Consider the following 14,950-nt stretch of genomic DNA (forward strand, 5'->3'; position numbering starts at 1 on the left):
GTGAAAATAAACTGTTAGAGTCTAACTTTTTATATTGTTGTCCAAGTTGCATTTTACAGCATGACGATGCAGTTGTGAGTGCAAAGTGAATTGCCCTACAACAATAACTTTAATAGTAATGATAACAGACGCTGTTGGAACTTTAGTAGAGTGAAACCACGTGGTACCGTGCTGGAAACCCATTTTCAGAGACATTTCTGTGCGTCGGGAGAGAAAGGATTCCTCTGAACAGATGAGACTATAAATAGACGTCTAGCTTTCCTACTTGAGCTGTTTGATGATTGGATGTCCTGACTCATGGACTGAGCCACTCTGTCAGATCTATTATAACGCTGACACAGTAGTCAGACCAGAGCAGAGTATTTTTCTCCACTGTTCCGTCATGCAGTAGTGAATATGGTGTGTGGTCAGCATACCCTGGGTGAGTATGAGTATTCGCATTTCATGGAGCAAATTCATGGGAATTTGTTTGATGGTGATGGCTAAACAGATCTAATTAAATAAATGATCACATTTATACATCATAAGCTCCACTGCACTGGAGTGAAAACCTTAGTACCTATAGAGCAGGTGTTGCACTGTGCCAGGCTGTTAATGCTGCTCTACAAACAGTGAGAGACTGAAGAATGTGCAAAGGAAGTCCTGCTGTAGCACTGTAACAGAAGGATGATGCCAGGTTGGTGAATTAACTTATTTCCTTTTTGGATAATCAGTAACTAAAGGATTCTAAATATACTGAATGGGTAATACTAACGATGTGAAATCTGTACCCAGGGAGGCTGCAATGGGCTAATTGTAGTACCTAGAATTGTAGTACACTAAAATGTGCAGTTGGACAGTTTATCAGAAAGTCTGATCCTGCGGTGTGACGTCACGGGTCTGCCGTGTGGTTCAGTATGAAGTGTGGTTGAAATCCAGGAGACTACCGCGCTGTATCCGGTGAGTGACCTCAGCGTGACAGGCACGTACCGTAGTCCCCCATTGTGGTGACGCCACAGCCGGACGCTCCTTATTTGGCCACGCCTCGCGCAGAGACTTTGTTATAACCAGTGGTTTGAAGTCAGCCTGAAGAGAACAGAAAGGATTCACAGCGTTCACACGGTGACCCGACACCTTTATCATCTGGCCAGGACCGAAGTGCATTTATTAGACCCGACTCTACATCAGCTGAAAGGATTTAACCCGCCATGCAGACTGTGAGACTAGCAGCGGCTTTCTTTACCGTCCTCCTTCTCTCCGCACAGTCCGTCTCAGGTGAGTCCTGTTAGCGTCCCACGTCCAGACAACCTAAGTCAGGATTTTAAAATCATTTTTTAATGTACTAATTAATTAATTAATTAATTAATATTAACAAAGTTAAAGAAGAAGAAGAAGAACATCGAAAAGCAGAGCGTGTAAAATACAAAGCCAGTCGGCCTAAAATACGTGTGGTATTAAAGAAGGAAACATGATAAACCATAAAGAGGTGCTATTTCAAATGAAGTAGTTATTTGTAGCAAAGGAAATGGAAAAGCAAATCTCAAGTAGTCTTCCAGGGAACAGGTGTCGGCCAGTAAGATTTCTGGAGGTTGGCAGTGAGCCCTAACGATGAAGCCATTTCACGCTCAGAAGTCTGTATGTCTGACTGTCGGATTTAGAGAAACAAGAAGGTAACAAGTAGCCGACAGTTAGCAGACACTAAACGTTCTGCACGGTCCAAGTTCCCATTACATTTAATCGAACACAAATTGACGGGTTTTTTTGTTTTGTTTTGTTTTTTAGCTTCTATTTAACTATCTACACTGTAAAAGTAGTCCATGCCGGATTCACTTCCCAGGCCTCTTGTGAAATCTTTATCAGTATCGAAGAATTTACGCATAAGTGTTTTTTTCTTCTGCCACTTGTGCATCTGGAAACGTCGAGTTAGCTGTCCGGGCCCGTGTTATCCATTCTCATCGTCAAGCTGGGAGGTTTTACGTCCACTTTCTAAATTCGGAGAGAAGGTGACCTTCAACATGTTCACACTTTGCCCCAAAGTGTTTTGTGTCATTAACTGAACAGGCAGTCCACAAAAATATGCCAGCTAAGACTGATGAGAGCTCCGTGTAATCTGATGGAGTGCTGAGTGTTACCGCCTGTGTTTTGTTTGGACTGGTTCAGCATGATGATGTCCAGAGTGTGACTGACTGCTACCACTTTATATCAGCCACCTTTAATAAAGGTCACATTTTATGGTTTAGCAGCTATAAATAGTTATTTTAGTACAAACAAATGAAATGCTTCATAAACTAGTTATTAAAGGTGCTGTGTGTAAGAATTCACCAGTAGCATGTCACTACCGCTTTGTAAGCATCAGTTGACATTTGGCAATGAAGAACTGGTTACAAATTGCTTTAAAGCATTTTATTCTTTGTCAACAGTGAAATAACTACTAAGAAAATTTGAATGATAAATGTACAAAGTGTTAATGATGGTCATTGTAAAGCCTTGGCAAGATCCTATAGTTTTGTGCTGGACCACACTTATGAAGGTTTAATTACCAATGAAGTGTAGTTTAGTGTTTAAGAAAGTCCCTCAGCGACCACGTTAAAATCAGTGTATAACCATATCCAAAATACCTTTGATGCATTGTTTTCTGCCACAATGACTGGTCTCCACTGATGTGTCATTCTGACTATAAGATCGTAATATTATTTGACATGAACACACCAACAGAGGTTTTGAAAAATGCAAGAATAGTATTTACACATTCTTTCATTTTGCAGGCTCTTATCCACGAGCACAGAATGTTACCTGGAAATCCACCAACTTTAAAACTATTTTGACATGGGAGCCCAAACCATCTTCAGAATACTCCTACACAGTGGAGTTCTCTCAGTAAGTACCCGCATCCAAACCTTCACCTGTAAATCTTTCAAGAAATCAGTTGAATTCCCAGCTCATTCAGTCCTCTCACAGACAAATCTTGGTGGATCTGCTGAAGCACGCTCTGACATACTCGCTGATTAACCTTGAAGGAATGATTAATGGCGGCAGAGCTGGATAAGAATCCATCGCTGATCCAATAAAAGCTTTTACTGGAATGTTGAGCTGAGGCCAGAGATATTTAACTAGATTTATTAAACAACTGTATCGCTACTCAACAATATTTTCAGTTTGTAAAAAAAAATGTTTTAAACATTTTATTTAACAATAACCATTGTTTTACTTGGATTCAAACTCCTGGCCAAGACAGCCTCAGATTTTTTTTTTTTTTTTTACAGAAAAGAAACATAACAGTGATATAACCTTCAACAAATTTCATCAAGACAGTTCATTTATCAGTTCAAAGGAAATGTGCATTCAACTAAGGTACTGTAGGCTGCTTACGCACAGTTTTGAGGTACTTGCACTTTACTTGAATATTTCTGTTTCTGGTAATTAGTATTGTACTTTTTACGCGACACATTAATTAAATTGCTACTTTAGTTCCTAGTTACTTTTCAGATTGCATGCTGACTTAGAGCCACGTCTTATTTAACATACAACAACTAAAAAACAGTCCAGTTTAATTCCAATATTAAAAATCTTTTTGAAAATCAGATTGGGCCCAGGTCTAAACTCGATCAACCCATTATTTACAATATATACATTCATGTAAACATATGTATAGTTGACTTTTATTTGTACTTTTGATACTGGTTAATTAAAAATTACTTATGATAATATCAATATCACTATTAATATCAATTACTTTTAGATCTAACCCTCGAGTACCATTGTACAAGTGATATTCACGTTTATCAAAGTAAACACAATGTCTTTACTTTTAATCAAGTATGATTTTGGGGTACTTTATACAACAGCCATGCATTCAGAGGTCAAATAGTCCTATTTTTATTAACTTCCATTTTCAAATAATCAAGTTTAAGGTGTCTTTGTTGCGTGCAATACAAAGAAGGTGGCACTTTGGGAAACATGGCCTTGTAAGGAAACGTGGACCAGTGCTCCAATCCCTGGTTGTATTCTGTTTGTGACGCTTGTTTGCTTACAGTCAGCATCATTAGATTTTAAAATCGTCTTACAATTATGTAATTTTTTTTCTTTAATTCTTTTTTTTTGTTGTCTGTGCTCATTTTTTGGGTTGTTTGCATCCATCAGTCATGTCTGTGAGTAATGAAAAATCTTCCTGTCATCAAACTGTTGCAGGGTTGGTGGGGACAAACAGAGGACACCTCACTGCATCAGGTCTTCAGGGACAGTGTGTGATCTGTCCAGCTCTCTGACTGAGCTGAATGCCTATTACACGGCCGACGTCTTGTCTGAACCTCCTCTAGGAGCCAACTCTGACCTCACTGAGTTCCCCTACACCAGCTCACCAAGATTCTGCCCTTACAAAGAGAGTAGGTTCTTCTGCTACTCTCATCTGTTTTTTTGGGGGGGTTTTTTCTTAGCCAACATGACATGGTTGAAGTAACACTTCACCAGTGTAGCACAGTCAAAATATTATATCACATCCCGCCACTGAAAAAAAAGAAGCAATGTTGTCATGCTCAAAATGAACAATACAATTTGATAATATACAAAATAGACAAAACTGAGAAAATAACACCCAAGTTAGAATAAACTAAAATGATACTTTGAAGGCCTAAAGGCCTGTTTAGGTTTTTAACGTTAAACATCATCAGGCTGGTCTCTGAACAGTACTTTATTTTCTACCTCTGTCTCCCCCCTCTACAGCTGATATAGGCAAACCTGACTTCAAGCTAGAGGTCAGTGAAGACAAAAAGAAGACCACCCTGTATGTGACTGACCCACTCACTGCCCTGTTTAAAGATGGCCGCCAGCTGAACATCCGGGACATCTTCTCTGACCAGCTTCAGTATAGAGTCACCTATCGGAAAAATAAGAGTACCGGCAAGGTGGGAGTTAGCAGACATCACCACATCAGCCTCGTACAAACATGAATGAGAAAACATGTACTAATGTTTTCCTACTGTGTTCTCTCCAGAAAGTATATGACTCTAAGACCAATGTGATCGAGCTGACTAATCTGGACCGAGGTGAGAGCTATTGTTTCTACGTTCAGGCCTACATCCCCAGCCGCAGCATCGACAAGCAGTTAGGAGAGGTGAGCCAGACCCAGTGCTCCAACGATGACAGCAAGTCCATCCTCGAAGGTGAGGTGTCCAGATTCTTATACCCCTTTCACACTGGTAAAATCACTGCTAAAAATCTCAGATCTCCTTCTTAAAAGATATTAGCAAAGGAACTGCAGCTAATGTTCTCTGTGTTACTACTAACTGTGTCCTATCGGCTGCCTGATCAGTACTGTGCATGCACAACTTACAACAGAGATAAAACTATGGCTATGTCCATCATCAGCTCCAGTAAAAATGATGTTTCTAGTTCAGAATGTTATTGAAATTGTATAAGAAAACTTGATGAAACAGTCTGTAGTATCCTGATCTGCGTCCTTCTACTGTTTCCAGTTTGTGGTGATGAACATGATACACAATAACAAAAAACAAACAAACAAACAAACAAAAAAAACAGAATCGTCTATTTTTAGCAGTTTTACCCATGTTTAAAAAACCTGCATATTCAGGCTTATTTTGGTGTAGAAGATGCATCACAGAGGCTGCAAGTGGGAGAAGTGTTTGCAGGAAAGTGATTCTGTCACATTCTCCCTCAATGCACAAAGGTCCCTTAGGTGCAAGTAAAAGCTGTAAAGACAAGTGTAAAGACAATAATAGCAAACACATATTCTCTGTAATACCAAGTCACCATCAAGTCATAATTTGCGTGCATATTTGCAGAAACATATTATTTATGATAGTGTATTGTTAAAAACCAGTCTTTATCTGCTCCTGTGAAAAATGGATTCACTTTCACAAACATCTTTTTACACATGTATGCATATTTTTGCAGCAGCTTTAACAAACCTGGTTTAGAAGCTGAGCCAAAAATATTTAATAACTATTTTGCTCTTACTGTCTTTGTGCATCTAAATTGAGTTAAAATGCAAGTTGTGTAAATGGCTGAAAGACAGGTTATTCATTTGTATCGACGAATACGGTTTTATTCCTGATTAGTACTTTAATAAGCAAAGATGCAATCAAAGCACAAGGGCATAGCCAAAAAACTGCAGTCATGTTCAAAGTACCTAGGCTAGGTAGAAGAGTGTCTATTCTTCATGTTCTTTGGGCAACATGTCCAACACTCCACACACAGAGCGTAGGTTCATGTAAGTATTCAGTTGACTGTCCAGCTCTCACAAAGAGACACCATTACGTTGTGTTTGTCCAGTAATTTAAACTACAGATTATGTATCTGTATGAAAACCCATCATTTAGTTTTCTCTATAGTAGGTTTTGTTTAGTGTATCATGTTGAGTCTACATTTTTTGGTTTACCTTGGTGTTGTTCCTGGAACATCATAATTAATGTTGTCCACACTGAGTTGTGGCACAATAGGTTTATAATGGGATTTTCACTTGGGACACCAGGTTTTGATTCCTGCTTGGAACATATTATTCATTGTTATTTTTGGACCAGATCACTTATTATTTCCTTTTTTAAACATGTTCTGATGCAGTTTAGTTAGGTTGAAGAAACAAAAAATACATACAAATGAAGAGGGTTTGGGCTAAAATAGACACTTTCATAACATTAACCAAGTGTCAGAAAGGATATGCATAATCTTCTGCTGTATAGATATAAACTAGTATTAAATGACATGTAGTGTTGTGTTAGTTAACATTATCCCTCTGCTGCTGCTCAGCTCTTGGTTATATTGTTCTTACTGTTCGCTTTTAATATTAAAGCTATGGTACATCTAAGAACCACACCTATAAAAATGAAATTAAAAAAAACTCTATATTGGAAATAACTTGTACTAATGGAGGAAAATTACTTACCTAGACTTTTTGTATATGCTATGTTAAATTTCGTTGCCATTTGGACTCCAAGATTTAAAGTTTTAGAAATCCAACATCGCCCTCTTGTGGATGGATGAGAAACCCTAACCCGATGTATTTGAGGAAAAGACACAACATGCACATTAAGCTCTGCAGACAACAAGAGGAAGACATAATAATAATGCCAGCCTTTTACTTTATTACTTAATCCCCTTTCCTTTAACACCACACATATGACAAACCTTACCCCATCTGTTGTCAAATCTTCAGAATGGTGTTCTTCTGTGCAAGACTTTTGTATTGTTTGATATAATTGACACTGAAAGAAATGACCTCGCAGTAATCAATTTAGTCTCTTAATGTGATGTATTATTGTCTTCCACAGTGTACTCAGTGGGTGTGATTGCTGCTGCCATCTTCCTCATCCTGCTGCTGGTCGGCCTCATCATCGCCGTCACAGTGATCTGCTGCAGGCGCAGGAGGAACGCTCTGAAAAGTGGTAAAGAGGGACTGCCGCTCCGGGATGTATAGAGTTACACTCTCTCTCTCTCTCTCTCACACACACACGGACACAGTGTGGCCTGTTAGGAGAGCAGAGCTAGTGAAACATTCCACTGTCCAACACTGGAATTGATCCTACCTTAAGTTTCTGTGAAACTGCCTCTGAATATGTTAGACATATTGGATTCTCTCTTTATCATTTCATGCTGCAGAAAAGACACTTAAGGAACACACTGTTTGAGTGCACCTACTGTACAGACTAGTGCTGAAGCTGTAATATTCCTTTCCTGGTGTTTTATTTGGTGAGTGGTACCTCTGGTGATTGTAGATAAACACTACCAACTGATTTTATTTATTGCATTTTATTGTGTAGTTTCTAACTTGATGGTTGTCATGGTGACATTTTTTGGGAGCCTGATTATAACAACACTTCATGGGAAAATTATTTTTGTATCTGATGCTTAATTTATTATGTTTAGTCGAATTAACACATATGTGATGCTCATTTAAGCTGTTTTATACTTCACATGATTGCTGATAATTGTATGATGTGATGAAATGTTGAATAAGTAATAAATATTTTACAGAGCACGATCAATGTGTACACTAATGCAAGTCTCCGTTTTTCTGTCAATGGTGGTAAATAATGATGTTCAAGTTGAAATGGGTGATAAAAAGTCATGCTGTTATTGGTAATCAGTATTGGGGAAAAATGGATTTACAAAAAATTATCTACAAAAACAAAGGGAAAAAAGAGAGATACAAAGGTTACAGCTCAGCTGAACAGTTGTTATTACAAACAAATGCAAATGCACTAAATTCAGTCCATGTAAGTGACAGCATCCATTCTATCTACAGTGAGGCAGTCAAATCACAACATGGATGTCGTATGTCGTATCTGACATGATGGTGTTGGTACTGTGGCTAGAATAGCATGTTGCTCCAGGACCATCTTTGCATTATAAGCTGTAACTAATGGACAGTAAGCAAGGTGAAATAAGATTTGCCACATCAATGTGTCTTTTCAACTTCCGTTAAAGGGCCAGTTCACTGTCAAAGTAAAGTACAGTGTTCCATCACTCCGTTGTAGTTGTGTTCACTTCACGTAGAGGAAGTAGTAGCGATTTATTCTTTCCTCAGGAGTAGAAGTGTGTTACTCTATTCAAAAGTTGTGAGTTAGAGTGTGAACTTGAACTGACTCATTTGTTTGTCCATCATTACTTTGACCAATCATGTAATCTTAAGGTCCACGTGAGCCTGAAAGAAATCCACTAGAATCAGTGGAGCACTCATTAAAATCAATGCAATAAAAATAAATTGAACATCTTAAATGACAGATGACTAACCAGCTTGTAGTTCTTCTTGAATCATGTTTATTAAGACAGAAAATGACAATATGTATTTACTATTTACATTTGATCAAAAAATAAATGCGCAGCATGCAATAACCTTTAAAACATTAATTAGGACATCAGTCAGCAACTGTGCATGAGTGTGGTGGACGTTCTTTCAGCTGCTCCAGGTGAGTCTGAACCCTGAAGGCAGAGTGGTGTACTGTGCTTGGAAAACAATGTAGACTCGATGGGAGGAGGCTGTGAATGGAGCAATGTTGGTTTCCTGAACAAACAAAGAAGGGAGAAACTCAGAACTCATAACATACTTGTATATTAAAAATATAACTCATAGTCCTTATTGACTTTCCAGAGATATGTAATGTACACCGTATATTAGTCGAGAAATACACAGTTTCTCTTTCATCTGAGTCATCTTATTGCCAAAATCTGCCCTTCTTTTTTTCCAGTGTAGCGCCGAGGTGGTTCTGCACGCCCTTGTGTCTTCCCGTTTAGATTACTGTAATGTCCCTTTTTCTGGCCTCCCCATCTGTACCGCTAGGAGTCTTCAGCTTGTGCAAAATTCAGCCGCCAGACTTTTAACAAAAACAAGTAGATTCTGTCACTTAACTCCTGTCCTGGCATCATTACATTGGCTGCCCATTCAGGCTAGAGCTGATTTTAAAGTTATTATTTTAACTTATAAGGCTTTAAACGGGCCTGTTCCATCTTATTTAACTGAACTACTTTCTCCCTACATTCTGCCACACCCTCTTCGTTCTATTAGTTTGAACCTCCTTGTCATCCCATCAATCAATAAAAACGTCAGCTGGTGGCAGGGCTTTCTATTACCGTGCTCCTTTTCTATGGAACGGCCTCCCACTAGATATCAAAGAAGCTACATCCACTGCAATTTTTAAGCCCCGCCTTAAAACATACCTCTTTACACAATATTTTGGTGTGTTTTATTATTGTCTGTTATTATTGTACTTGATTTTATTGTAAAGTGTATTGAGACCATGTACCATGGTGATTTTGCACTTTAAATAATAAATTGATTGATTGATTGTTTTCCTTTGATACAAGAACCATCTGAAGCAAATATCTGACTCAAGGCAACATGCTTTTTCAGGGTGCCAGTAAGTATGTATATAGTTAATGATCTCACTTGCCATTACTACCTGTCTTGCTGTCTCCATTACTGTTTCTATTATTTTGTATCATGCCACTGAGATTTACAACGGTAGATGAACGTCACACTCGGACGGGCCCTTGCAGACTTCACAGGTGTACACCCTGTAATTAGTCAACAGTCTGCTGTGACCGGACCCTGTGGTAGGTTGTGTTGTACAAAACTCTGCCAAAATACTATTAATTTTACGGACAAAAGTGTGTTTTATTAGCTGTACATGTAGAGATTAGTTCCGGACGACAACAACTAGTGTTTGTGATGATGTTGGATGATTGAAATGTATGTAGAATAGGGCTGTAATCTCCTAGTCGACTGGTGGATTTATTGGTCGATACGTTCTGGCTCGACCAAAATTCTGATTGGTCGATTTTTGGCATATTAATTACATGCTGCTATGGCAGTGCATGACCACGCAGCAGGTCCTCTCCATCCCAGTCCTGTGTGTCCTGCTTATGGTCATGCTCATATTTGACTTCATCAGGAGGAAAGTACCAAGTGCTAATGGAGGTGTTTTCAGAGCACCCCTGTTTCACAGGTTACAGTGTGTCTTCAGAACACCCCCCTTGTTTTCACTATTTTGGATTAGCCCAACCAACTACAGACAAACAGATTGAAGAACTACTAGAAGGCCTAGGTCTGGTGGTTTGTTAAATATATATTTCATTCCTATTCTACCATGTCAAAGACATCAGCAGTGTGGCGGAATTTTATAAAAATAGAAAATGGGAAAAAAAGTCGAATGCAAAGTTCGCAAACAACAGTTTGTATATCACAGCTGACTATCACTAAGCTGACTTGTCTGCGTTAAGTTGCTCTGTCAGTTTTAAGTATATGAACATATCAGAATTGGCATATTTCAGTGTTTTAGTCAATAATCACCCACACCCGCTCACAACGGCAGCATCCCCTAGATCTTGAATTTCCTCCGGGATCAATAAAGTATCTGTCTATCTATCTATCTATCTATCTATCTATCTATCTATCTATCTATCTATCTATCTATCTATCTATCTATCTATCTCAGCAACGAAGCTGAGCTCCTGTGTTCAGTCTCGCTCTGTGCGAGGACACACACAGAATTATTATCGCAAGACAAAAACAATTGTCTAAATATTCCTCAACAGTTCTTGTGCTGATACCACTACGCTGCCAGAGCTGCCAGACTCCAGTGTGTTTATTAATTCATTCATTTTAATTAATTCATTTCAGTAATTAAGCAGAAGGCTACCAAGACGCCCCCCCCCCCTCCAATTAGTCCATTTTCAGTCGAAATTTCACGGCTTCGGTCGACCAAGGATTTCTTTGGTTGATTACAGCCCTAATGTAGAGCAAGTTGTTGTACATGTTGATAACTCTGTTATCAATGGTGATGTTGTCTTTGTTAACTAAATGTTGTCGTGGCTAATCCTAGTGGTCAGCACAATAACGTAAACGTGCACCCCCGCGACTCTCCTTGAGTGGGCCCCTATTAAAACATTTTTTACTTTTAAGGGTTGTCGGGGTGGTCTGCGGTCTGCAACATGTGTTTTAGAGGCTCTTATCACCTGGTATTAACACCTTATTTATTACCTTTGTGATCAGATGACAAGTGGACAGCTCTAAGTACATCGGTTTACACAGGCATCCAAGGGATGGTTTTTGTTTATTGAAGTGGGATCATATAAAGTACGATCTGTTAAGTTTCATTTATATTGAAAGTAAACCTCTCGTCCAGCAGCTGGGCCTCGCACTGTATTTCACCGCTCGCAGATCAGCTGCTGCCCAGTTCAAAAAACTCGAACTATCCCTTTAAAATGCTTCATGACAGACCACTTGGATCTCACTTCCCCGCATCATGTCAAGACTGGTGGGACAGAATTGGGACAACACAATGCATCAATACTCAGTATGACCAGAAGCCTGACAGTCTCTCCTGTGCCATGGTGCTTCTCGGATATGTTTTAATTAGTTTAAGTTTTGAGAAGGATCTTTTGGTGCTTGTGTAAGTTTCAGGCAGAGTAAGAAACAGGTTAATAGCCGTGGCTGCATCAGGCACACTTTGTAATATGGAGCGGTGCTTTATGAATAGAGTGTGTGCCAAATCTTGAACTGAGCCAAGAACGATTTATTTTGCGGTGGACACAAATGTGCATCTAAATGAAAGAACTTGCTCTGGAAAATCCTCAGACAAGTCATCTTTGTGTTGGTCTGCTAAAGCACTTGCTGATGTATACAGTTCGCCATTGGACTTCAACAAAAGTTTGCATTGCATTGTTGGTCAGAAACTGCAACACTCACCTTTTAGTGAAAACAGTTTATCTTGATGACCTCCTGCTTATTTTCAAGCAGCTAGGGAGCAACTTAAATATGCCATGTGAATTTTGTGTGGTCCACTGGCAATGTATGTATATGTTAACTTTATGTCTACTGAAAGTACAGATAAGGTATATTTCAAATATAAAATACCTAAATAGTTAGCTAGTAGTATACTTTCAAGTACAAAGGTAGTAGCTTTAAGAAGACTGAGTTAAAACTTGAGCATTTTTAAACCGACATGTATGCATACTACTTGTGGAATACAGCAGTATACTCTTGCATAGAGCAATATAATGTAGTATATTATAATATAGTATTGTATAGTTTAGTTATGGACTTAAAGTTTACGACTCATACACTTTGAGTATATTTAGAAATATATGTTTCTAAACTAAAAATGTGGCCAAATTTCGATCGATTGCTTTCTTGAGTTACATACCGCTCCGCAGTAAGGTCCAACAGGCTGTGAGGAGGCGTCTGGGCCATCATACAACTTTAAGAAGTTGTTCTGGCAATCTCCAGGATCATCAATACTGATCTGGGCAAATGTGATGGTCACCACACGACCTCTGGGAGCCTTGATGTCCCATTCACAGTGGGTACCATTTGGATAGCTTCCTGGGTAGTTGGGACTTGAGAATGAGCCATGGTCTCCATACAAAGTGCCGCCACAACCTAGTACACAAACATATTATACAGGACTCAGACTAAAGCTAAAAGCATGACAGCATTAGCAAACATCAAAACATGAACCTAGCAGTATTATGACTGATAAAAATTGGAAAACTGGAAAAAGATCAACTATAACATAAACATCTACAACCGATCGTTGCGTACTTCTCAAATTGAAACTGACACATCGAAACTGTCTGTTTCTCTCTGCTGTTTTAAAAAATGTAACTGAACAGGGCTGGATGTTAGCTTATATCAGCTATCATGGTTGATGTTCGCTGAAGTCAGCTATCTGAAAGCCAGGGACACTGAAAAAACTGTAGACTCTCACAGCAAAACACTTTTTTACACCACTGTTCTGTCTTTTGTTGACAAATCTCCTTTTGAAAGACAAATAAAGCAGCAGGGCCTAATGAAAAACTCTGCAGTATTACATTATAGGACATTAAGTATCCAGTGTGTTTGGCGCTTGGGTCATACCAGGGACTTAAAGGACATTTTTGCCTTCTGCTACTTTGAATTTGACCATTAAAAAAAAAATGCTGATAAAAAATTGCTGATATGCCTCTTAAAACCCCAGTGTCACTGTGATATAATAATCTCTTTTTTTGGAATAAGGTTGGGGAAATTTGGGATATTTGTTATATTTACAGTTGAGAGTTATGAATGTCAACAATGAAAGCTGAAGTTGTTTTAGCTGATTTTTTCCTCTGCCTCTCACCAGTGAAGTTTGGCAACTGAAAAAAGATGAATCACTGTTACTCACACACACACACACACACACACACTCCCTCTTTCTATCCTCCTGGTTGGTGACGTCAGTTTGGTGAGATCTTATATCAGTTTGCTCTCTGTTTTACCTTGGTGATTCCTCACAGTTGATTGGGCTGTCCCACACTTAGCACCCTCTTGCTATGAGTTATTCCATTTTGTTTGCAGCTGATGATTGTGCTTGTCCCATGCAAAACATAATCACATACTAATTGGAAGTGAGCCAGTATGTTGCATATGTTTTCTGTAATCACATATTGCAGCGCTCCAGAGTATCGTATCGTTCAGGTTCCTTTTCAGCTGGTGACTGAGAGCAAGGCGCTAGTGTGTTTAGAGTGTTTCTAACTCCAATTTGCTGGTTAAATGGCAGATAATCTGGGGGCAAAAGACCTGGCACATAATAAACATTGGCACTGGTCTTCACTGAGGAGACAGTGATGTGGTTGTCAGATGCTCCGCCCCACCATTTCACAATCACCTTTCGCATCAACAACTCTGTTTGTCTGCACATGCAAAACACACTGATATGTAACTGAGGAGGAGGAGGAGGAGGAAGAGGAAGAGGGCTGCTGCATGTCCCTCCATGCAGATCTCTGACTGTGGATCAGATGGGATTGGTCATACAATGGTCATCATCCTGATCAGTGACAGATGAGCTGAGAGGGGAGAGATACGTTCTTAAAGAGGAAAATATTAATGATGTGATGTGATGAACTTCTTTGTTTAAAACTCCTGACTCGCCGACAGGATCAGTTAGTATTTCATGTTAATTATTTTAATATGTTCTTCTACATATCAGATGATCACACACACAGTCCAGATTCATACAGTAAAACAGTTTGGTATAAAGCAACTGTCCTGGTAAATCCTGAGATCCTGTCTAAGCTAAAAGTTTGATTCTATTTTCTTTGGAGAGTTTATAACTACAGCTTTTCTCTCTTACAAGTGCCACGATATATGTAACAGTGACATTACTGCTCTCATGGGAATGTTTAAAATAACTGAAAGCAGCCTCTCAAATCATAAATCAGAGCGTCTGCATGATGTGAACTCCCCTGTGTAGAAACATCTTACTGTCTGAATAATGCACTAATTTAAATAGCAGGAAACAGATGAGAGCTATTGCTTTCTGCTGCCTCAACACAGCAATCCGCCAATTGCGTGCCTCACCACACCTCATTTTAAGACCGACACACTCGGGGGGAACACAGGTGGGTGTGAGTATATTTGCCATTTACATGTGCACTGGGCATGAAAGTGACACTTTTGCAGCAAGTGTGAGATAGAGCACATTGTGTTTCCTGAGGCTGT

At 39.1% G+C, this 14,950-nt stretch overlaps 2 protein-coding genes across 2 annotated transcripts in view; one reads left to right on the forward strand and one right to left on the reverse strand.

Annotated features, from left to right (window-relative positions):
* Positions 1-1,039: 1,039 nt before the first annotated feature.
* Positions 1,040-7,972, forward strand: f3a (coagulation factor IIIa). The gene is made up of 6 exons (XM_037079511.1): positions 1,040-1,254; positions 2,745-2,856; positions 4,168-4,361; positions 4,699-4,880; positions 4,970-5,138; positions 7,263-7,972. Exons 1-6 carry the CDS (start codon positions 1,188-1,190, stop codon positions 7,406-7,408), a joined length of 870 nt encoding a protein of 289 aa, XP_036935406.1. The 5' UTR covers positions 1,040-1,187; the 3' UTR covers positions 7,409-7,972.
* Positions 7,973-8,728: 756 nt separating this feature from the next.
* cubn (cubilin (intrinsic factor-cobalamin receptor)) overlaps positions 8,729-14,950 on the reverse strand; it is a 127,396-nt gene continuing 121,174 nt past the window's right edge. The window contains exons 66-67 of the mRNA XM_037079515.1: positions 12,636-12,871; positions 8,729-8,995 (exon numbers count right to left, since the gene is read on the reverse strand). Coding sequence (XP_036935410.1) covers positions 8,888-8,995; positions 12,636-12,871 — 344 coding nt within the window. The 3' untranslated portion in view covers positions 8,729-8,887. The remainder of the gene's footprint in view (positions 8,996-12,635; positions 12,872-14,950) is intronic.

Source organism: Acanthopagrus latus, chromosome 19 (assembly GCF_904848185.1).
Source record: "Acanthopagrus latus isolate v.2019 chromosome 19, fAcaLat1.1, whole genome shotgun sequence".
Classification (NCBI taxonomy): Eukaryota; Metazoa; Chordata; class Actinopteri; order Spariformes; family Sparidae; genus Acanthopagrus; species Acanthopagrus latus.

Coding starts and splice junctions, on each gene's coding strand:
- f3a (XM_037079511.1), top strand. CDS start 1,188: ATGCAGACTGTGAGACTAGCAGCGGCTTTCTTTACCGTCCTCCTTCTC. Junction 1,255..2,744: donor CTCCGCACAGTCCGTCTCAG/GTGAGTCCTGTT, acceptor TTCATTTTGCAG/GCTCTTATCCACGAGCACAG. Junction 4,881..4,969: donor AAAATAAGAGTACCGGCAAG/GTGGGAGTTAGC, acceptor TGTTCTCTCCAG/AAAGTATATGACTCTAAGAC.